The sequence below is a fragment of the Oncorhynchus mykiss genome, chromosome 17 (assembly GCF_013265735.2).
Source record: "Oncorhynchus mykiss isolate Arlee chromosome 17, USDA_OmykA_1.1, whole genome shotgun sequence".
Classification (NCBI taxonomy): Eukaryota; Metazoa; Chordata; class Actinopteri; order Salmoniformes; family Salmonidae; genus Oncorhynchus; species Oncorhynchus mykiss.
The window spans coordinates 84022277-84046951 of NC_048581.1; the positions used below are offsets into that span (position 1 = coordinate 84022277).

Genomic DNA, 24675 nt, shown 5'->3' on the forward strand with positions numbered 1-24675 from the left:
CTCCAGTTTCAACTGTTCTGCCTGCGACTATGGAACCCTGATCTGTTCACCGGACGTGCAACCTTGTCCCGGACCTGCTGTTTTCAACTCTGTCTCTACACACATGCTGTCTCTAACTCTGAAAGCTCCGCTATGAAAAGCCAACTGATATTTACTCCTGAGGTGCTGACCTGTTGCACCCTCTACAACCACTGTGATTATTATTATTTGACCCTGCTGGTCATCTATAAACGCTTGAACATCTTGGCCATGTACTGTTATAATCTCCACCCGGCACAGCCAGAAGAGGACTGGCCACCCCTCAGAGCCTTTTATTTTTTATTTAACCTTTATTTAACCAGGTAGGCTAGTTGAGAACAAGTTCTCATTTACAACTGCGACCTGGCCAAGATAAAGCAAAGCAGTGTGACACAGACAACAACACAGAGTTACACATGGAGTAAACAATAAACAAGTCAATGACACAGTAGAAAAAAAGAAAGTCTACATACAGTGTGTGCAAAAGGCATGAGGAGGAGCGAATAGTTACAATTTAGCAGAGTGATAAATGAGCAGATGATGATGTACAAGTAGAGATACTGGTGTGCAAAAGAGCAGAAAAGTAAATAAAATAAAAACATATGAGGTAGGTAGATTGGGTGGGCTATTTACAGGTGGACTATGTACAGCTGCAGCGATCGGTTAGCTGCTCAGATAGTTGATGTTTAAAGTTGGTGAGGGAAATAAAAGTCTCCAACTTCAGTGATTTTTGCAATTCATTCCAGCCACTGGCAGCAGAGAACTGGAAGGAAAGGTGGCCAAATGAGGTGTAGGCTTTGGGGATGATCAGTGAGATATACCTATTGGAACGTGTGCTACGGGTGGGTGTTGTTATCGTGACAGGTGAGCTGAGATAAGGCGGAGCTTTACCTAGCATAGACTTATAGATGACCTGGAGACAGTGGTTCTGGCGACGAATATGTAGCGAGGGCCAGCCTTGATTTTGGATTGGAGATGTTTAATATGAGTCTGGAAGGAGAGTTTACAGTCTAACCAGACACCTAGGTACTTATAGTTGTCCACATATTCAAGGTCGGAACCGTCCAGGGTGGTGATGCTAGTCGGGCGGGCGGGTGCGAGCAGCAAACGGTTGAAAAGCATGCATTTGGTTTTACTAGCGTTTAAGAGCAGTGGGAGGCCACGGAAGGAGTGTTGTATGGCATTGAACCTCATTTGGAGGTTAGTTAGCACAGTGTCCAAGGAAGGGCCAGAAGCAAACCTCGTCTGCGTAGAGGTGGATCAGGGAATCGCCCGCAGCAAGAGCAACATCATTGATATATACAGAGAAAAGAGTCGGCCCGAGAGTTGAACCCTGTGGTACCCCCATAGAGACTGCCAGAGGTCCGGACAACATGCCCTCCGATTTTACACACTGAACTCTGTCTGCAAAGTAGATGGTGAACCAGGCAAGGCAGTCATCAGAAAAACCAAGGCTATTGAGTCTGCCGATAAGAACACGGTGATTGACAGAGTCGAAAGCCTTGGCCAGGTCGATGAAGACGGCTGCACTGTACTGTCTTTTATCGATGGCGGTTATGATATCGTTTAGTACCTTGAGCGTGGCTGAGGTGCACCCGTGACCGGCTCGGAAACCGGATTTCACAGAGGAGAAGGTACGGTGGGATTCGAAATGGTCAGTGATCTGTTTATTAACTTGGCTTTACAGATGTAGATTGACTGTAGATCCAGATGGGATTAGATTCAGGCCGGTGACGTTCCTCCTAGTTCACTCTAAAAAAAATATATAATAAAAGATTTAGAGATGAGTTAACTACCACCATAGCTGCATCCATTATTTAGTTTTGCCCTAGACAAAACATTATACACTTGTATGAGCTACGAACTCATTTGCTAATCCGATTTGTAGGCTAACGTTAGCTAGCCCGCCTCCTTAGCATTATCAAATGATAACGTTACATAACCAGCAGTATCTCGACAATAAACTTGTATGAGTTACAACCGAACTAAATTGTAATGCGGTAGATAACGTTAGCTAAAACATTAGCTACCCTGCCTCGCTAGCTAACCTTAGCTTGCCTGTCCCGCTTTAATGAAAATATATATATATATTTTTTTAATTATATTTGAAATTACAATACAATAACAAAACAATATATATCAGACATCACTACACTCAGAGTTGGGTAGGTTACTTTTTAAATAATAATTAAAGTAATCCGTTAGTTACTAGTTACCTGTCAAATTGTAATCGGTAATGTTACTTTTGGATTACCCAATCTCAGTAACTTAATCTAATTACATTAAGTACATTTTTGATTACTTTCCCCTTAAGAGGCATTAGAAGAAGACAAACATCTATTTTACCAATTGAACCTAATGCAGGATAAGTAACCTATTGCAGGATAAGTAAATGTTAATGTTTAAATAGCTGGCCATATATGGATGTTACATGTTACTTTATGGGTTGGTTATGTAGGCTTCTTTTTAACCCATCACTTTCTATTACATATAATACGATTACATGATATCTTTACATTAATATATATAATTTCTAAATCCAAAAATTGATGTAGCAACTACAGATTGCCCCTTTAAGTCTATCAAAAGTGTGCGAGTTTGAACATGTGTCCATTTGGCCTATGGATTTATTTATTTTATCAGCATGAATTAGATTGAGCAATAAAATACCAATTTTTATTCCATAGGCTGGGATCTGCACTGTGCAGCTGTTATTCTATAGGCTGGGATCCCCACTATACAGCTGTTATTCTATAGGCTGGGATCCACACTATGCAGATGTTATTCCATAGGCTGGGATCCACACTATGCATCTGTTATTCTATAGGCTGGGATCCGCACTATGCATCTGTTATTCCATAGGCTGGGATCCCCACTATGCATCTGTTATTCTATAGGCTGGGATCCCCACTATGCAGCTGTTATTCTATAGGCTGGGATCCACACTATGCAGCTGTTATTCCATAGGCTGGGATCCACACTATACAGCTGTTATTCTATAGGCTGTGATCCACACTATGCAGCTGTTATTCTATAGGCTGGGATCCACACTATGCAGCTGTTATTCTATAGGCTGGGATCCCCACTATACAGCTGTTATTCTATAGGCTGGGATCCACACTATGCAGCTGTTATTCTATAGGCTGGGATCCCCACTATACAGCTGTTATTCTATAGGCTGGGATCCCCACTATGCAGCTGTTATTCTATAGGCTGGGATCCACACTATGCAGCTGTTATTCTATAGGCGGGGATCCACACTATGCAGCTGTTATTCTATAGGCTGGGATCCACACTATGCAGCTGTTATTCTATAGGCTGGGATCCCCACTATGCAGCTGTTATTCTATAGGCTGGGATCCCCACTATGCAGCTGTTATTCTATAGGCTGGGATCCACACTATACAGCTGTTATTCTATAGGCTGGGATCCACACTATGCAGCTGTTATTCTATAGGCTGGGATCTCCACTATGCAGCTGTTATTCTATAGGCTGGGATCCACACTATACAGCTGTTATTCTATAGGCTGGGATCCACACTATACAGCTGTTATTCCATAGGCTGGGATCCACACTATGCAGCTGTTTTTCCATAGGCTGGGATCCACACTATGCAGCTGTTATTCCATAGGCTGGGATCCACACTATACAGCTGTTATTCTATAGGCTGGGATCCACACTATACAGCTGTTATTCTATAGGCTGTGATCCACACTATGCAGCTGTTATTCTATAGGCTGGAATCCACACTATGCAGCTGTTATTCTATAGGCTGGGATCCACACTATGCAGCTGTTATTCTATAGGCGGGGATCCACACTATGCAGCTGTTATTCTATAGGCTGGGATCCACACTATGCAGCTGTTATTCTATAGGCTGGGATCCCCACTATGCAGCTGTTATTCTATAGGCTGGGATCCACACTATACAGCTGTTTTTCTATAGGCTGGGATCCACACTATGCAGCTGTTATTCTATAGGCTGGGATCCCCACTATGCAGCTGTTATTCTATAGGCTGGGATCCACACTATGCAGCTGTTATTATATAGGCTGGGATCCGCACTATGCAGCTGTTGGAAGAAAGCATAATCACTGGCTGTCCACTGGTTTGAAAAAAAAATGATTGACAGGCACCTTAAACTTCTTGAATTCAACTATTATTGGTTTCAAACATACATTTACATTTGTGAACAGCCATCCACAACAACCACAATCCGTAAGGCATAAATAACTAAACGAGACAGCAGCAGTGTGATTCACATCAATGCGCTATGTACATATCAATAATAAGTGATATCCGTATCGCCGTAGACGACACCACTGCTGTCATCCTTACCTCCAAGCGTTTATTCAAATTTGATCATCTTTGGATGCCTACAGCAGTCTCACCATTGGAAGACATAACTTGGACTGTAGCCTACAAAAGCCTATTCCTGCTCTTCCCATGATCCATCAAACACATTTGGTGCGTCTTCATAGCGGTCAGACTCGCTCAGGTGGAACAAATTTAAATGTGCGCCTTTTTCAATGCTGATTTGAATGCTGTCATTTCAATGCTGTCATTGAGAAAACAGAGAAGTGTCAACGATTTTTTTTTCGCAAACAAACTCCACTCTGAATTTAACAAGTAACCCTCGAAGTAATCATCTAGCTTTTCAAAAGTATTTGATACAATATTTTTGCTGGTACGTAACGGATTAAAGTAAAATAATAAAATCACTACATATGAATTGAGTTAAAGTACCTAAAATAAAAAATACGGTCAGGGGTTACAATTGTACATATGATAGAGTTGAAAGAATACAGTTTTTTTTGTTGTTGTTGTTCTTGACAAATTCTAGAGATTTCAAGTAAAAATGTATTGCATTTGGGGACAGATTTCAAATATTTGTTTTTTGTGTATATTACATTTATCAGAGAGAATAAAGAAATGAACGACTCATTTAATTTTGTTTTCATTTGAATAATAACACATTACATATTTCATTGTAAATACATTGGTCTTATTAATGAAATAAAAAATGTAGACACTCGCTCCAAAATAACTTTACAGAGTCACACTCATAGAAAATGTGTATTATAGTTTCCCCCGGGGCGGCAGGGTAGCCTAGTGGTTAGAGCGTTGGACTAGTAACCGGAAGGTAGAATCTGTCTGTCTGAAGAATCTGTCGTTCTGCCCCTGAACAGGCAGTTAACCCACTGTTCCCAGGCCGTCATTGAAAATAAGAATTTGTTCTTAACTGACTTGCCTGGTTAAATAAAGGTAAAATAAAAAAATTAATCACAGAACAGGCACATGTTCTCTAAATCCATTAATGTATCATTGCAAGGGTATATTTTGTGAAATATTATAAAAGTACTTTATTTTACTTTATTTGATATACAAAATGTGTGAGGGAGCAACCAAGCTTTCTTACATTCAATTTCAGTAACATATGCAATCCCAGATGAATTTCCCTCTAGATCTTGTTCGTGGAATTAAAAAGTATGTATTATTACATTTCTTATCCAGCAGGGGGCAACCTTCTAACATAAATTGTGCATCTATCTTGACATGTTCTCCAAAACACATATGAGATTTCATTAATTAAGACCTGAAGGTATTGCTTTGCATATAAAATTAAATTCTTTATAATATATTGGTAAGTTATATGTTTCTAAGAACTTTCTATACAAGAAAGTACCGGTCAAAAGTTTTACAACACCTACTCATTCAAGGGTTTTTCTTTATTTTTCTACTCTTTTCTAAATGGTAGAATAGTAGTGAAGATACCAAAACTATGAAATAACACATATGGAGTCATGTAGTGACCAAAAAAGTGTTAAACAAATCTAAATATATTTTATATTTGAAACTCTTCCAATAAATCTGGCTCTCATGAGGACCGCCACAAGAAAGAAAGACCCAGAGTTACCTCTGCAGTGGAGGATAAGTTCATTAGAGTTACCAGCCTCAGAAATGACTGCCCAAATAAATGCTTCACATAGTTCAAGTAACAGACACATCTCAACATCAGCTATTCAGAGGAGACTGTTACTTGCATTTAAGAGCAGTTGGAGGCCACGGAAGGAGAGTTGTATGGCATTGAAGCTCGACTGGAGGTTAGTTAACATAGTGTCCAAAGAGGGGCCAGAAGTATACAGAATGGGGTCGTCTGCGTAGAGGTGGATCAGAGAATCACCAGCAGCAAGAGCGACACTATTGATGTATACAGAGAAGAGAGTCGGCCCGAGAATTGAACCCTGTGGCACCCCCATAGAGACTGCCAGAGGTCCGGACAACACACTGAACTCTATCAGAGAAGAAGTTGGTAAACCAGGCAAGGCAATCATTTGAGAAACCCAGGCTGTCGAGTCTGCCAATAATGTGGTGATTGACAGAGTCGAAAGCCTTGGCCAGGTCAATGAATACGGCTGCACAGTAATGTCTCTTATCGATGGTGGTTGTGATATCGTTTAGGACCTTGAGCGTGGCTGAGGTGCACCCATGACCAGCTCTGAAACCAGATTGCATAGTGGAGAAGGTACGGTGGGATTCGAAATGATCTGTAATCTGTTTGTAAACTGGCCTTTGAAGACCTTAGTAAGACAGGGTAGGATAGATATGGGTAGGATAGATATAGGTCTGTAGCAGTTTGGGTCTAGAGTGTCACCCCCTTTGAAGAGGGGGATGACCGTGGCAGCTTTCCAATCTTTGGGAATCTCAGACAAAACGAAAGATAGGTTGAACAGGCTAGTAATAGGGGTTGCAACAATTTCAGCAGATAATTTTTAGAAAGAAAGGGTCCAGATCGTCGATCTGGATTTGGGTGGAGAAATGGTGGGGGCTTAGACGGTTGCTGTGGAGAGTGCCGGGCAGTTGACCGGGGCCTACCCCGGTAGCAAGGTGGAAAGCATGGCCAGCCGTAGAGAAATGCTTATTGAAATTCTCAATTATAGTGGATTTATCAGTGGTAACAGTGTTTCTTAGCCTCAGTGCAGTGGGCAGCTGGGAGGAGGTGCTCTTATTCTCCATGGACTTTACAGTGTCCCAGAACTTTTTTTCTGCTTGAAAAAGCTAGCCTTGGCTTTCCTAACTGCCTGTGTATATTGGTTTCTAGCTTCCCTGAAAAGTTGCATATCACGGGGGCTGTTCGATGCTAATGTAGGACGCCATAGGATGTTTTTGTGTTGGTCAAGGGCAGACAGGTCTGGAGTGAACCAAGGACTATATCTATTCCTAGTTCTAATTTTTTGGAACGGAGCATGCTGATTTAAGATGGTGAGGAAGGCACTTTTAAAGAATAACAAGGCATCCTCTACTGACGGGATGAGGTCAATGTCATTCCAGGATACCCCGGCCAGGTCGATTAGAAAGGCCTGCTCGCAGAAGTGTTTTAGGGAGCGTTTGACAGTGATGAGGGGTGGTCGTTTGATCGCAGACCCATTACGGATGCAGTGAGCGCTGAGATCTTGATTGAAAAAAGCAGAGGTGTATTTGGAGGGCGAGTTAGTTAGGATGATATCTATGAGGGTGCCCGTGTTTACGGATTTGGGGATGTACCTGGTAGGTTCATTGATAATTTGTGTGAGATTGAGGGCATCAAGCTTAGATTGTAGGATGGCCGGGGTGTTAAACATGTCCCTGTTTAGGTCACCTAGTAGCACGAGCTCAGAAGATAGATGGGGGCAATCAATTCACATATGGTGTCCAGGGCACAGCTGGGGCAGAGGGTGGTCTATAGCACCTTGTTTCTGGAAAGGTGCATTTTTAGAAGTAGATGCTCGAATTGTTTGGGTACAGACCTGGATAGTAAGATAGCCTGCAGAGTTCTATCTTTGCAGTAGATTGCAACACCGCCCCCTTTAGCAGTTCTATCTTGGCGGGAAATGTTATAGTTAGCGATGGAGATTTCAGAGTTTTTGGGGGGTTTTCCTAAGCTAGGATTCAGACAAGGCTAAGACATCTGGGTTGGCAGAGAGTGCTAAAGCAGTAAATAAAACAAACTTAGGGATTAGGCTTCTAGTGTTAACATGCATGAAACCAAGACTTTTGCAGTTACAGAAGTCAACAAATGAGAGCGGGAGTGGAGCTGCAGGGCCTGGATTAACCTCTATATCAACAGATGAACAGAGGAGAAGTAAGATAAGGGTACGGCTAAAGGCTATACGAACTGGCCGTCTAGCACATTCAGAACAGAGAGTAAAAGGAGCAGATTTCTGGACACAATAGCATAGATTCAAGGCATAGTGTACAGACAAAGGTAAGGTAGGATGTGAGTACATTGGAGGTAAACCTAGGCATTGAGTAATGATGAGAGAGATATAGTCTCTAGAGATGTTTAAACCAGGTGATGTCATCGCATATGTAGGAGGTGGAATAACATGGTTGGTTAAGGCATATTGAGCAGGGCTAGAGGCTCTACAGTGAAATAAGACAGTAATCACTAACCAGGACAGTAATGGGCAAGGCATATTGATATTAGAGAGAGGTATGCGTAGCCAAGTGATCGCATGGGTCCAGTGAGTGGTTGGGCTGGCTGGGGACACATTAGACCGGTGGAAATCTGTCCTTTGGTCTGATCAGTCCAAATGTGAGATTTTCGGTTTTAATCGCCGTGTCTTTGTGAGACGCAGAGTAGGTGAACGCATGATCTCTGCATGTGTGGTTCCCATCGTGAAGCATAGAGGAGGTGTGATGGTGTGGGTGCTTTGCTGGTGACACTGTCTGTGATTTATTTAGAATTCAATGCACACTTAACTAGCACAGTTACAGAGCATTCTGCAGTGATACGCCATCCCATCTGGTTTGCGCTTAGTGGGACTATCATTTGTTTTTCAAGAGGACAATGACCCAGCACACCTCCAGGCTGTGTAAGAACTATTTGACCAAGGAGAGTGATGGAGTGCTGCATCAGATGACCTGGTCTCCACAATCACCCAACCTCAACCCAATTGAGATGGTTTGGGATGAGTTGGACTGCAGAGCGAAGGAAAAGCAGCCAACAAGTGCTCAGCATATGTAGGAACTCCTTCAAGGCTGTTGGAAACGCATTCCAAGTGAAGCTGGTTGAGAGAATGCCAAGTGTGCAAAGCTGTCATTAAGGCAAAGGGTGGCTACTTTGAAGAATCTCAAATATAGTTTGGTTTGGTTACTACATTATTCCATGTGTTATTTCATAGTTTTTATATCTTCACTATTATTCTACAATGTAGAAAATAGTAAAAATAAAGAAAAACCCTTGAATGAGTAGGTGTGTCCAAACGTTTGACTGGTACTGTATATATATATATATATATATATACACAGTATATATTTCTTTACTGAAAAATGAAATCAAGAATTCATCAACAAAACTGTGCAGCGGACATTTGATGAATAGTAAGAGACACGGTTACAAAACAGCAAAAAGTTCAATGACATTAAAAGATTGTCGAGCCAAGCATTTGATATTGGGTATGGAGGGATGTATTGTCTGTTTGTGGAGATTGACAGTCTTATTTATTGTGGTGTTGAAAACGCAAACCATGATATTGAAGAGCCCAAAGTCAGTATGCTTTGTTTATTGGTTGTGTGGTGCGTTGGCACAGAAACCTGTTGGTGGTACAATTATTATTTGTTTTGCATATATTTTATATAATTATAAATATGGCATCAAAATGTTGAAAATGTGATGTCCTCCTAGCTGATGATGGTCTGCAGCCGGCTCTGATCGTAGTGTAGGTCTAGTGAAACAGGCAGGGAGATTGAGTGCGACTGTGGCGGTCAGAGAACCCTCAATCTTCTTGCTCTTAGCCCTGTGTGGCATCGACTGCTGAAGTGTCAAAGCTGATAACCACTTTTATGAAAACAGCTGTTATTTGTGGTCGTAAACGTTCTTTAGAATAAATGATATGAGGTTTTGGACATGTAAGACAACAGGAGTAGAGAGGTCATTCCAGTCCATTACAAACAGTGTCTAAAGGAATGTTGTTTGACCTCTTTTTAAAGAACTCATTGATTGAAATGTCTTTCATTGAATAGAACAAGCAGGCTGAGCCCTCCAACAGAATTAATCAAATGCAGAAGAATGACAATATAAATAGTGTTCATTATCACACCAGAACAGAGGCAAGGCCGTGAGACTTCACAACAAAGCTCCATGTTTTATTAAAACCAGACAGAATTACACACAAATAGGCACAAATGTACAATTGAAAAAAAAATTACAATAAAACCTTATCTACTTTGTAATTCCCTTTGGTCCATTTCCACATGATGGTTCTGTGCATCTTTAATAAAGGTGAAGTGACTGTAAATGGTATGAGTCAGAGCTGACATTGAAACAATACTGACTTTGACCAGAGGCACTTTCCTACTGTAGTTTCCCTCTACAAGCTCTGAGGAAGTCTACAAAACTATAAATAACTCTTAACTCACAGTTGGTTAACACTAATTCGTTTTCTTAACGCATATCATATTAAAGACTTTTTCCTTTTACTCAAATCAAGATGAGCTAACACCAGCAACACACACATTTAACAAAGTCGCACATTGATTTGTTGAGTAGAGCTAACAATAAGCATGTTTAACAAGCACGGAGTGATTGAGGATAAGAGCATATTAGAAAACATGGTCAAACAAAACGTAAAGCATTTCAGGTTCCATCAAGCGATGCACGACTCAGTGACGGTTCATTTTCAAGTATTCAACATCACAGCTTCGGCGATTACATGGACTTTTATTGTGAGTCATGTTATTAGGTCAAAGTTCATTCTCACATTAAATGAAAGACGGTCCATCGGCGTAAAAATGAAAGCTTGTTGTGATCATCTGGTAACCTGCCTCTATTGTTTAGGAAAGGGCTTCAAAAGCACAAAACATTGCATCGGATTGTTTTTCTACAAAAATATATTGCTTGTTTTGACAATGTGATGTAGAAAATGCCATGGATTGCAATACGTCATGATTCCAATGTGCAACGTTACTTCAGATGCAGGTGCCCATTGCTTATAACAAGGAGAGGACGGTCAAAAAGTCAGTGGAGACGTCACATTCTGTTGATAGTGGGACGCAGTCTCTTCCTCAAAGAACCAACTTAGGGGAAGTGAAGAGGGAATACAACTGGCAAGTTCAAAATGGCCATGATAGGAACATAAGACAGATGAAAGAAAGAGGAAAGAAAGGAGGGAAGAAAGAAAGAAAGAAAGAAAGAAAGAAAGAAAGAAAGAGGGAAGAAAGAAAGAGGGAAGAAAGAAAGAGGGAAGAAAGGAGGGAAGAAAGAAAAAGAAAGAGGGAAGACTTAACACATATACAGACTTGAGGAGTTAAGACCTCCTCCTCATTAAGACAAAAATGATGTGGATGACATCTTCTCCATGTTTTTAAACCATAGTAACTTGATCCTGAAAAACAACCAACAAAACAAAAGCATTATTCATGAGTCATTAAGGGACTGAAACAGGCTTCATGGGTACTCAGACAGAGAAGGAACTGAATTCATGGCAGACCGTCTCTCTGCCAAAGCAGGTATAACCTCATGCCAGGTATGATACAGGTTTAGTGAGTCACCACAGCCTCAAAACTTGCAATCAGTATAAATCTGTTTAATAGAGCAAAGTCATCACAGCTTCTGAATAGCAGGCAATAAAACTGTGTTTCTTTAGCTGGGTTATAAAGACGACAAGGTGAAAACACTGAGACAATAGTCTGTTTGTGTCGATGACCTTCACAATGGCCACATCTGGCTACCTCTTTAACACCAGTACAATAATAGCTAACCGCAGCAGAGTTAAACAGCCACAGACAGTATCTATGGAGAGAAGAAACCTAACAGGAGTGCTGCCTAGAGTCAAAATGTGAGAGTAAATCTCTGAAGTGGTTCTGTGGGAAAGGCCTTGTTAAAACTGCTTCAGAGTTAAGTCCAGCTTTAGTGAACCTTACATCACATTTCTAAAGAAGTTAAGAAGTCTCAGCCTTTCTGAAGTAAATCGCTCAGGTCCTTTAGAAATGCACAGTATTTCCACTGGCAGGAAAATAGAGTGAATTGAAGCAGGTAATCAGTAACTAAGTCTAATACACCGGTCTGACTCTGACGTATTCAAACCCCTTCCCTTTCAAATTCTGTTACATTACAGCCTTATTTTAATCGATTTTAGAACAATACCCCATAGTGACAAAGTGAACAGTTATTTTTTGAAAATGCATTAAAACATTTTTTTTTTTAAAACTGAAATTCCTTAATTTAAGTATTCAGACCATTTGCTATGACATTCGAAATTGAGCTCAGGTGCATCCTATTTCCATTGATCATCCTAGAGATGTTTCTTCAACTTGATTGGAGTCCAACTATGGTAAATGCAATTGATTGGTCATGATTTGGAAAGGCACACGCCTGTCTATTTAAAAATGTCCCACAGTTGACAGTGCATGTCAGAGCAAAAATCCAAGCCATGAGGTCAAAGGAATTGTCTGTAGAACTCCGCAACAGGATTGTGTCGAGGCACAGATCTGGGGAAGGGTACCAAAAAATGTCTGCAGGATTGAAGGTCCCCAAGAACACAGTGACCTCCGTCATTCTTAAATGGAAGAAGTTTGGAACCACCAAGACTCTTCCTAGAGCTGGCCACCCGGCCAAACTGAGCAATCGGGGGAGAAGGACCATGGTCAGGGAGGTGACCAAGAACCAGATGGTCACTCTGACAGACCTCTAGAGTTCCTCTGTGGAGATGGGAGAACATTCCAGAAAGACAACAATCTCTACAGCACTCCACCAATCAGGCCTTTCCTCAGTAAAAGGCACATAACAGTCCGCTTGAAGTTTGCCAAAAGGCACCTAAAGGACATTCAGACCATGAGAAACAAGATGATCTAGTCTGATGAAACCAATATTGAACTCTTTTGCCTGAATGCCAAGTGTCATGTCTGGAGGAAACCTGGTCCCATCCCTATGCTGAAGCATGTTGGTGGCAGCATCATGCTGTGGGGATGTTTTTCAGCAGCAGAGACTGGGAGACTAGTCAGGATTGAGGGAAAGATGAACAGAGCAAAGTACAGCGAGATCCTTGATGAAAATCTCCTCCAGAGCACTCAGAACCTCAGACTGGGGCGAAGGTTCACCTTCCAACAGGACAACGATCCTAGACAACGCAGGAGCCAAGACAACGCAGGAGTGGCTTCGGAAAAAGACTGTCCTTGAGAGGCCCAGCCAGATATCAGACATGAACCTGATTGAACATCTCTGTAGAGACCTGAAAACGGCTGTGCCGCGACACTGCCCATACAACCTGAGAGCTTGAGAGGATCTGCAGAGAAGAATGGGAGAAACTCCCCAAATACAGTTGTGCCAACATTCTGGTGTCATACCCAAGAAGGCATGAGGCTATAATTGCTGCCAAAAGTGCTTCAACAAAGTACTGAATAAAGGGTCTGAATTAGGGATGCACAATATATCGGTGAACATATCGGAATCATGCAATATTAGCTAAAAATGCCAACATCGGTATCGGCCAACATCGATTTCTAGTTTAATGCCCCGATGTGCTAAACCTATGTCAAAGCTGACTTGCATACCTCTATATTTTTTTTGGAACCTTTATTTTCAATGACTGCCTAGGAATAGTGGGTTTACTGCCTGTTCAGGGGCAGAACGACAGATTTGTACCTTGTCAGCTTGGGGATTTGAACTTGCAACCTTTCGGTTGCTGCTCTAACCACTAGGCTACCCTGCCGTGTAACATGATGTAATAACTGCACGTAAAATTTTGCACAACACAGCATTCCTAAACTAGCCCACAATGTCTGCTGTGTGGATCGAGCAGTCATTTGAAAGATGAACAAAATTTCAGCGAGACCATTCAAATGGGTGAAATCCATTAACCAAGATAATTGAATTCATTGCACTTGACAATCAACCGTTCTCTGTTGTGGGTGATGTTGGCTTTCGCCGACTGGTCGAGCACCGGTACACACTACCAAGTGCGCTATTTTTCAGATGTTGCCCTACCAGAGTTACACAGTAATACCGTCACTGCTATCAGCTTCACGACATACACACTATGGAACGCCGTTTGGGTCTTTTCGTGTCAAAAAAGATACAGTAGCACTGTCAAAGCTGTACAGAAAAAAGGCTGCAAACAAGCAAACACCAGCCACGAACAATGTGCTTACAATACCGCGTTGGTAATAAAGCATAATTTGTTCAACCGCAACTTCTGGGGCAGCTAGCTTTAGCTCGGTACCTAGCTAGCACCAATACAACCAGCCTGAAAATAATTACCAGTAGAACCTGCAGTCATTTTCATTATTCTTAGCAATGATTTAGGAATCCTTGTGAGTAAGCATTATCTAGGTTTCCACTTGTTCGCCTATTGAAATTCAGTTCATGAAAATAAATAGCTAGTCAGCAACTTAACCCTGTTACCCAAAGCTAAAGTTATAAGCAGCCAGCTAGCTTCATCTGGCTAGTGAGGCTCGACCGCACCAGGTTATGTGTTGTGAAGCTTGCAACAATAAGGATTAGGCACAATTGTGGAATTTGCGGTTTGCTATCAAAATAAAAGTATGTAATTGACAGTAATGCAAATGAATACAAATAGTAGAATTAAGCCATACTTTTATTTTGAAGGCTAAAACGCAAAGTCCGCTATTGTGGCTAATCCTTATTGTGGCTAGCTTCACATAGATGAGTCTGACCATTAATCAATTAAGAACTGTCTTATAATTTAGGGTTATTTTCGATGACACCTAGCTATGTAGTTAGCTAGCTAACTATAGCTACTGAAACAGATGTGTTATTTGACGTGTATCTTCTTTGACACGAAATCCTGGTTGAGAATAAAACGACTGAACAAATGAACAATGAAACAGCACAGCAAGTAAGTGAAAGAAATAGGTTCTGATGATGTTTTACTGGTAAATTGGGACATACGTAAATGCCAACAAAATAACGTTTTGGTCAGTGTGGTGTGTAACCTTTATTTAACTAGGCAAGTCAGTTAACAACAAATTCTTATTTACAATGACAACACAGACGACGCTGGGCCAATTTGTGCGCCGCACTATGGAACACCCAATCACGGCCGGATGTGATACAGCCTGGATTCAAACCAGGGACTGTAGTCACACCTCTTGCACTGAGATGCAGTGCCTTAGACCACTGCGTCCATATGTGTGTGTTAACTATTTAACTGTTTAACTAGAATGCTTAAAAGATGGCTAAAATTGTAAATATCGGTTATCGTTATCATTTGTTTGGCAAGGAAAATATCGGATATTGTATTGGCCAAAAATGTCATATTGGTGCATCACAAGTTTGAATACTTCTGTAAATGTGATCAGTTTTTTCTTTTTAATAAATTTGCTCAAAATTCTTTTTTAAAAAAAAACAGTTTTTGCTTTGTCATTATTGGGTATTGTGTATAGACTGAGGTGGAAAAAAATGGAATCTATTTTAGAACAAGGCTGTCACGTAGCAAAATGTGGAAAAAGTCAAGGGGTCTGAATACTTTCTGAATGCGCTGTATTATCGGAGATAGTACTGTCACTGGTACTAGCACCATCACCACTGAGTACAGGAAATATTGTCATGTGTACTAGAAACGGTACCATTACTGCCGTTACACCCAGTAGGGTGGGTGGGTTGAGAACCACTATCAATACCACTGGGACTATCACTGGTAGCAGTGGTACTATAGCAGTGGTATTACTGTAATGTTAGAGTAGTACATTTGTCTTCAAGACAAAGTAAACACACAAACGTGTCTTGATGAAAGTGTAAGCAACTAGTGTACGCAAATAGAAGCTAAGTTAAAAACAGATGACTTTTCTCCATGCAAATAGCTGCTCACTGTCATCTTGTGACTAATCGTTTCCTGTACCATCTGCAATGATGCTTTGTAAATGCCAGTAAGGCCCAGGCAGCATTGCAATAACTCCACCCAGTCATAAAATACATGCCTGAACATGTCCTGAGGGTTTACATAATTCATGGGTATTTTTTTGGTACTCACCCATCCTCCCTGCTGGGTGATCCAGCCAGCCAGCCGGGTGTTAATGAAGGCAGTCATACAAGACTGGATGGTGGCTCTAAGGTCAGGACAGGTCTTCTTAACGTACAGACCCAGGGCCATGGAGGCCCTCAGCAGCTGCATCTCAGGGGCCACCTCTGTTCTCTGGGCCGCACACAGGCTGTCCACGGTACGCGCAAACTCCTCCACCGCCTGGGGAGAGAGAGAGAGGGAGGGGGGAGGACAGGCGGTTACCCTCGAACTCCAGGGCGTCGTCCTTTTCAATATGATTCTGTAAAAGCATGTATCTCAAGTTGGGATTCTGCCCTATATGATAGTTCAGCCCCAGAGCTATAAAAATTCAGAGGAAGTATTACACTATTTTCATATCCTGTTCTAACGGTCCCTTTAATTGAGTCAAACATGTTGCATCGTGCTTTGTGGGTTGTTTATTTATTTGATTCTTTAATTTACTCTTAGGCCAGAGAAAATTGATTCACTATATTTAAGGATGACGCAATAACCATGAATTTAACCCGACTGTTTGTTTATAATGAGGGACTTCCCACGTTTAACCTGGACACAGAAATATTAGACATTTGCGCTGGTTTCAGCCATGACGGCATGAGAGAGAAATGAAACCTCTTGCAGGTGCCAGCGTGTGTGTTTCACTGTCCAATCAGAGGCTCACAAATGACCTGACGTGATCTGAGGAGGTCTCTTGGGCATCAACTTGGGAAAGACTCAAGGAAGAGTGGACATTGCGTTATAAACAAAGAGCCCAAAAATAACACAGATTTTTTTTCTTCTCGGTGTGTGGAGAAAACTGAGGCGGGGCATCTGTTAAACAGTAATTCAACTTTGTCCAGCCTAACCAAAGAACCTAACCACACACAATTACAAAACGACTACCAAAGAATTGAATGTAGCCTACGTTAGTACGTTTGGAAGTCTCTTATGTAAGTTTCTTATGTATACTGAACAAAAATATAAATGCAACATGTGTTGGTCCCATGTTTCATTATCTGAAATAAAAGATCCCAGAAATGTTCAATACGCACAAAAATCTTAATTCTCTCAAATGTTGAGCAAAAATGTGTTTACATCTCTGTTAGTGAACACTTCTCCTTTAGCAAAATAATCCATCCAACTGACAGGTGTGGCATATCAAGAAGCTGATTAAACAGCATGATAATTTTTGACATTTTATTTAAACTAAGAAAGTCAGTTAAGAACAAATTCTTATTTATAATGACGGCCTACCCCGGCCAAACCTGGACGATGCTGGGCCAAATGTGCGCCGTCCTATGGGACTCCCAATAACGGCTGGATGTGATACAGCCTGGATTTGAACCAGGGACTGTAGTGACGCCTCTTGCACTGAGATGCAGAGACTTACACCGCTGCGCCCATCGAGAGCACCATCATTACACAGGTACACCTTGTGCTGGGGACGATAAAAGGACACTAAAATGTACAGTTGTCACAACACAATGCCGCAGTTGAGGGAGCGTGCAATTAGCATGCTGACTGCAGGAATGTCCACCAGAGCTGTTGCCAGAAAACTGAATGTTAATTTCTCTAACATAAGCCACCTCCAACTTTGTTCTGGAGAATTTGTGTTGCAGTATGTACAACCGGCCTCAATCACAGACCACGTGTAACTCCTCCAGGCCAAGACCTCCACATCCAGCTTCTTCACCTGCGGGTGAGACCACCCACAGCCACTGATGAAACTGTGGGTTTGCACAAACAGAGAATTTCTGCACAAACTGTCAGAAACCGTCTCAGGGAAGCTCATCTGCGTGCTCGTCATCCTCACCAGGGTCTTAATCTGACTGCAGTCCGGTGTCGTAACCAACTTCAGTGGGCAAATGCTCACCTTCGATGGCCAGTGTGCTCTTCAGAGATGAATCCTGGTTTCAACTGTACCAGGCAGATGGCAGACAGTGTATGGCGTTGTGTTGGCGAGCGGTTTGCTGATGTCAACGTTGTGCACAGTGTACAGTATGGACAGGAATAAGCCAAGAACAACAAACACAATTGCATTTTATCAATGGCAATTTGAATGCACAGACATTCCGTGACGAGATCCTGAGGCCCATTGTCGTGCCATTCATCCACCGCCATCACCTCATGTTTCAGCATGATAATGCACGGCCCAATGTCACAAGGATCTGTACACAATTCCTGGAAGCTGTAAATGTCCCAGTTCTTCCATGGCCTGCATACTCACCAGACATGTCACCCATTGAGCATGTTTGGGATGTTCTGGATCGATATGTACGACAGCGTGTTCTAATTTACGCCAATATCCAGCCACTTTGCACAGCCATTGAAGACGACAGGGACAACATCCCACAATCAACAGCCTGATCAACTCTATGCGAAGGAGATGTGTCGACACTACATAATGATGCAAATGGTGGTCACACCAGATACTGACTGGTTTTCTGATCTACGCCCCTACTTTTTTTTTTTAAAGGTACCCGTGACCAACAGATGCATATCTGTATACCCAGTCATGTGAAATACATAGATTAGGGTTTAATTGATTTATTTCAATTGACTGATTTCCTTATATGAACTGTAACTCAGTAAAAATCTGTTGTGTTATATTTTTGTTCAGAGAAAAAGATCTCTAAAGTGAAACTCAAACAGTAACATTGTTACACTAGGTTGGACTACTGCTATAGTCTGTGACTCAGTTGGGAGTGTACAGAGTTAACATGTAGGGCAGCAGTGAGTCAACAACAAGCTAGAGTTGTCCCTTCTTAGTTAACATGCAGGACACCTGCATTATGTCTGAGGAACCGACTACTTGACGTAAACAATCATTCTAAATCGAAACACTTCCTGATTCGGAATGTTCCGCCTGTGTGCTCTACCATGATGTGATAATGAAACTTATCTAACCCCACATTATCACACACTTCAATAGGTACCACTATTTCACGACACCTGTAGCACCAACACTATACACACACGTCTGTCTAACTATTTAACTAAGCCAATGGTTGTAGTGCAGGTTGTATGTAGGCCACAAACAGGAATATTGTGGGGTTTGACAAGGCATTATTGTGTGTGTGTGTGTGTGTGTGTGTGTGTGTCATATTATACAACGGGTGGGTCTAATCCTGAATCCTGATTGGTTAATTAAAAGCGCACTCCAGCATGTGTATACCTGCTAAATCTATGACCTTAAACTGCTTATTTACTCTGTTCCATCAACACAGGCAGGGAAGTTAGTAACTTGATCTGCACTATAAAAAGCATCTAGACATTATCTCACATTTCGTTTTCAACAGTGGAGATGTGTATAAACCTTGCTCTCTGTCTCTCCGATATTTGCAACATTGTTTCAATATTTAAATTCCATCTCCAACTGTCCCATAGTAATGAACGTGTAACGTTAGGTGTTGGGACGAGAGAGAGGCAGGCAGCGTTTCTCAGCCAGTCGAAATCCTGAATCAGCTGGCATCCTTTTTATGGATATATACAAAGAAATGTAAATTGAAAAAAGGTCAAACGAAACGCAGCTAGTTTGCTGTTCTTTCCAGCTTCAGCTTGAAGTTATTGTGTTAGCTGTGTTGTTGGCTAGCTCCTCTGAACAACATTGTCTTAACGAGAGAGCACATGTTCTATACCAGGCAGAAGCGTGCCTCATTAGCTTATTGTTAAAGATGTATCCAAACAAATGTCACTAGAGAATAGTTTAAATAAATGTCACTAGAGAATAGGTTAAATAATGTCACTAGAGAATAGTTTAAATAAATGTCACTAGAGAATAGGTTAAATAATGTCACTAGAGAATAGTTTAAATAAATGTCACTAGAGAATAGGTTAAATAATGTCACTAGAGAATAGTTTAAACAAATGTCACTAGAGAATAGTTTAAACAAATGTCACTAGAGAATAGTTTAAATAAATGTCACTAGAGAATAGGTTAAATAATGTCACTAGAGAATAGTTTAAATAAATGTCACTAGAGAATAGTTTAAACAAATGTCACTAGAGAATAGTTTAAACAAATGTCACTAGAGAATAGTTTAAACAAATGTCACTAGAGAATAGTTTAAATAAATGTCACTAGAGAATAGTTTAAATAAATGTCACTAGAGAATAGTTTAAACAAATGTCACTAGAGAATAGTTTAAACAAATGTCACTAGAGAATAGTTTAAACAAATGTCACTAGAGAATAGTTTAAACAAATGTCACTAGAGAATAGTTTAAACAAATGTCACTAGAGAATAGTTTAAACAAATGTCACTAGAGAATAGTTTAAATAAATGTCACTAGAGAATAGTTTAAATAAATGTCACTAGAGAATAGTTTAAACAAATGTCACTAGAGAATAGTTTAAACAAATGTCACTAGAGAATAGTTTAAACAAATGTCACTAGAGAATAGTTTAAACAAATGTCACTAGAGAATAGTTTAAACAAATGTCACTAGAGAATAGTTTAAACAAATGTCACTAGAGAATAGTTTAAATAAATGTCACTAGAGAATAGTTTAAATAAATGTCACTAGAGAATAGTTTAAACAAATGTCACTAGAGAATAGTTTAAACAAATGTCACTAGAGAATAGTTTAAACAAATGTCACTAGAGAATAGTTTAAACAAATGTCACTAGAGAATAGTTTAAACAAATGTCACTAGAGAATAGTTTAAATAAATGTCACTAGAGAATAGTTTAAATAAATGTCACTAGAGAATAGTTTAAATAAATGTCACTAGAGAATAGGTTAAATAAATGTCACTAGAGAATAGGTTAAATAATGTCACTAGAGAATAGGTTAAATAATGTCACTAGAGAATAGTTTAAATAAATGTCACTAGAGAATAGGTTAAACAAATGTCACTAGAGAATAGGTTAAATAATGTCACTAGAGAATAGGTTAAATAATGTCACTAGAGAATAGGTTAAATAATGTCACTAGAGAATAGGTTAAATAAATGTCACTAGAGAATAGTTTAAACAAATGTCACTAGAGAATAGTTTAAATAAATGTCACTAGAGAATAGTTTAAATAAATGTCACTAGAGAATAGTTTAAATAAATGTCACTAGAGAATAGTTTAAATAAATGTCACTAGAGAATAGTTTAAATAAATGTCACTAGAGAATAGTTTAAATAAATGTCACTAGAGAATAGTTTAAATAAATGTCACTAGAGAATAGTTTAAACAAATGCAGCTACTGTTGTTATTCTGTAAATTAGCCCTAGTTGGCTAACAAGGAATAAGAACGTTGCCAGCCAGTATGGCAATGGAACATTTAGAACAATGACTGGGTCACGTCTATACATACAGAACAAAGACTGGGTCACGTCTATACATACAGAACAATGACTGGGTCACGTCTATACATACAGAACAAAGACTGGGTCACGTCCATACATACAGAACAATGACTGGGTCACGTCTATACATACAGAACAATGACTGGGTCACGTCTATACATACAGAACAAAGACTGGGTCACGTCCATACATACAGAACAAAGACTGGGTCACGTCTATACATACAGAACAAAGACTGGGTCACGTCTATACATACAGAACAAAGACTGGGTCACGTCTATACATACAGAACAAAGACTGGGTCACGTCCATACATACAGAACAAAGACTGGGTCGAGTCCATACATACAGAACAAAGACTGGGTCACGTCCATACATACAGAACAAAGACTGGGTCACGTCTATACATACAGAACAAAGACTGGGTCACGTCCATACATACAGAACAATGACTGGGTCACGTCCATACATACAGAACAATGACTGGGTCACGTCTATACATACAGAACAAAGACTGGGTCACGTCCATACATACAGAACAATGACTGGGTCACGTCCATACATACAGAACAATGACTGGGTCACGTCTATACATACAGAACAAAGACTGGGTCACGTCCATACATACAGAACAATGACTGGGTCACGTCTATACATACAGAACAAAGACTGGGTCACGTCTATACATACAGAACAAAGACTGGGTCACGTCCATACATACAGAACAATGATTGGGTCACGTCCATACATACAGAACAAAGACTGGGTCACGTCCATACATACAGAACAAAGACTGGGTCACGTCCATACATACAGAACAATGACTGGGTCACGTCTATACATACAGAACAAAGACTGGGTCACGTCTATACATACAGAACAAAGACTGGGTCACGTCCATACATACAGAACAAAGACTGGGTCACGTCTATACATACAGAACAAAGACTGGGTCACGTCCATACATACAGAACAATGACTGGGTCACGTCCATACATACAGAACAATGACTGGGTCACGTCCATACATACAGAACAAAGACTGGGTCACGTCTATACATACAGAACAAAGACTGGGTCACGTCTATACATACAGAACAAAGACTGGGTCACGTCTATACATACAGAACAAAGACTGGGTCACGTCCATACATACAGAACAAAGACTGGGTCGAGTCCATACATACAGAACAAAGACAACGACTGGGTTGAGTCCATACATACAGAACAAAGACTGGGTCACGTCCATACATACAGAACAGAGACTGGGTCACGTCCATACATACAGAACAGAGACTGGGTCACGTCCATACATACAGAACAAAGACTGGGTCGAGTCCATACATACAGAACAAAGACTGGGTCACGTCCATACATACAGAACAATGACTGGGTCGAGTCCATACATACAGAACAAAGACTGGGTCACGTCCATACATACAGAACAGAGACTGGGTCACGTCCATACATACAGAACAGAGACAATGACTGGGTCACGTCCATACATACAGAACAATGACTGGGTCACGTCTATACATACAGAACAGAGACTGGGTCACGTCCATACATACAGAACAAAGACTGGGTCACGTCCATACATACAGAGACAATGACTGGGTCACGTCCATACATACAGAACAGAGACAATGACTGGGTCACGTCCATACATACAGAACAGAGACAATGACTGGGTCACGTCCATACATACAGAACAGAGACAATGACTGGGTCACGTCCATACATACAGAACAGAGACAATGACTGGGTCACGTCCATACATACAGAACAAAGACAATGACTGGGTCACGTCCATACATACAGAACAAAGACAACGACTGGGTCACGTCCATACATACAGAACAAAGACAATGACTGGGTCGTGTTTCTGGCAACCGAACCAATAGAACAAACGACCAGCCGGTTTAGGTAGCAACCCTAGATTTGTTTCGGGACTAAATCTTGTGGAAAGATGAAATAGTATGAATACAATAATCAAAATAACTTTAATGAAAATATGTCAATCATTATTTGAATATGTTGGTAACCCGTAGTATAAAAGTGAGAATGCCATCGAAGCCGGTGTTTGGAGGATATATTGGCACGGTTCGCCGGTCCAAGACCAACAACACCAGTGCCAATGTATCCTCCTAACACGGCCTCATAGAACAAACAGTAAGCTTACCTTGTCTGCAACTGCTTGTTGGAGTTTTCTGATATGAGGCTGGATAAACTTAACTTCAAAATCATCTCCAAGTTCCCTCAGTTTATCAGCTATTACAACTGGGTCAAACCCGTCATCTGCAAAACACGTCAGGTGATCTGTAAGTCATTCATGATCTGGGATCAGTTTACCATCCCCAAATCCTAACTTTACTGTATGATTAGGGTAGAAAACAGTGGCAGGTACTCAATCTTACTCTCTCCAGTCTTACTGACGAACTTCGGTTCTGGAGAGGATCCAACCAAACCGAGCATTGAAAAACAAATTCCGATTCAAAATAAGAAAACCCTAGCCTCCTGTTGAGTAGACTGTGTTTCAATTTAATCAACATAATATGCCTGAAGAAATGACAGTTCTCATTGTGAAATTATTACCATCGCCAGGTCCATCAGACTCAATTCCTCCGTACACCTTCCGATTACATACTGGGTTCTGCTCCTCTTCAAAGAAGCACCTAATAATATCAAATGTCTGTTGTTCTATATCTCTTGGAGACATAGTTAAACACCTTCAACAGCGTCCGTGAAACGGAAGACAGATAATTTATGTCGACGGTTCCTCAATCGTGACTAGACGAGTAAATGCGGCACGCCTAGATCTCATCAACCGGAGATATGGGCTTGCTCGACAGTGCAGCCGAATAACTGATCTACAAATCACCTTCCATCAGAAATAACTACTCATTACTATTTGTATATCAGTCAGTCACAATTTACCCATGATACATTACGGTTGTGATCTTCTTTGATGAGGTTTAAAGGCGGTTGGCATCCAATAAATGTTGTATTACCGCCCCCTATTAGATTGGAGTATAACGCCCATATACTTTGCTTAAAAAAAAAAAAACGAATACTCTACCATCTAACACTGCACTCACAAATTCAAAATAACACCACCCTACTCCACTATTTAAATCTATTTAGTCCTACCTCAGTCCAACAACCTGAAAGGATGGAGCACCACCACTTACATGCCGACCGGACACGTCGCATGCGCGCGAGTGTTGCAAAATAAATGTAGAAATCCATGTTATTCAATTATTGCACCCACACTGCTCGCGCGCGCCAACGGTAGAAGTCATTCCTATTTCTGACGCAGATTGCGCTGCAAGTCCTGCCTCTCCCATCTCCTCATTGGTTTATAGAAGCAGGTACCCACGT

At 40.8% G+C, this 24675-nt stretch overlaps 1 protein-coding gene across 3 annotated transcripts; it reads right to left on the minus strand.

Moving 5' to 3' along the window:
• Window positions 1-10088: 10088 nt before the first annotated feature.
• LOC110494754 (bcl-2-like protein 2) lies at window positions 10089-24262 on the minus strand. Of its 3 annotated transcripts, none has more exons than XM_021570084.2 (4): window positions 23890-24262; window positions 23477-23592; window positions 15991-16200; window positions 10089-11385 (listed from the first exon to the last, which is right to left on the minus strand). In XM_021570084.2, exons 1-4 carry the CDS (start codon window positions 24011-24013, stop codon window positions 11365-11367), a joined length of 471 nt encoding a protein of 156 aa, XP_021425759.1. In that variant the 5' UTR covers window positions 24014-24262; the 3' UTR covers window positions 10089-11364. The 3 variants fall into 3 exon arrangements, with proteins under 3 accessions (XP_021425759.1, XP_036806697.1, XP_036806698.1); XM_036950802.1 differs by having other exon boundaries at window positions 23477-23613; window positions 23890-24219; XM_036950803.1 differs by lacking the exon at window positions 23890-24262 and adding an exon at window positions 23712-23784 and having other exon boundaries at window positions 23477-23613.
• Window positions 24263-24675: the final 413 nt, after the last annotated feature.

Excerpts from the sequence above, each read along its gene's own strand:
- LOC110494754 (XM_036950802.1), bottom strand. The coding sequence starts at position 24,013 with ATGTCTCCAAGAGATATAGAACAACAGACATTTGATATTATTAGGTGC. Across the intron at positions 16,201-23,476 it reads AACAAGCAGTTGCAGACAAG|GCGGTGGAGGAGTTTGCGCG; the intron begins GTAAGCTTACTG and ends CTCTCTCCCCAG. Across the intron at positions 11,386-15,990 it reads TCACCCAGCAGGGAGGATGG|GATCAAGTTACTATGGTTTA; the intron begins GTGAGTACCAAA and ends GTTGTTTTTCAG.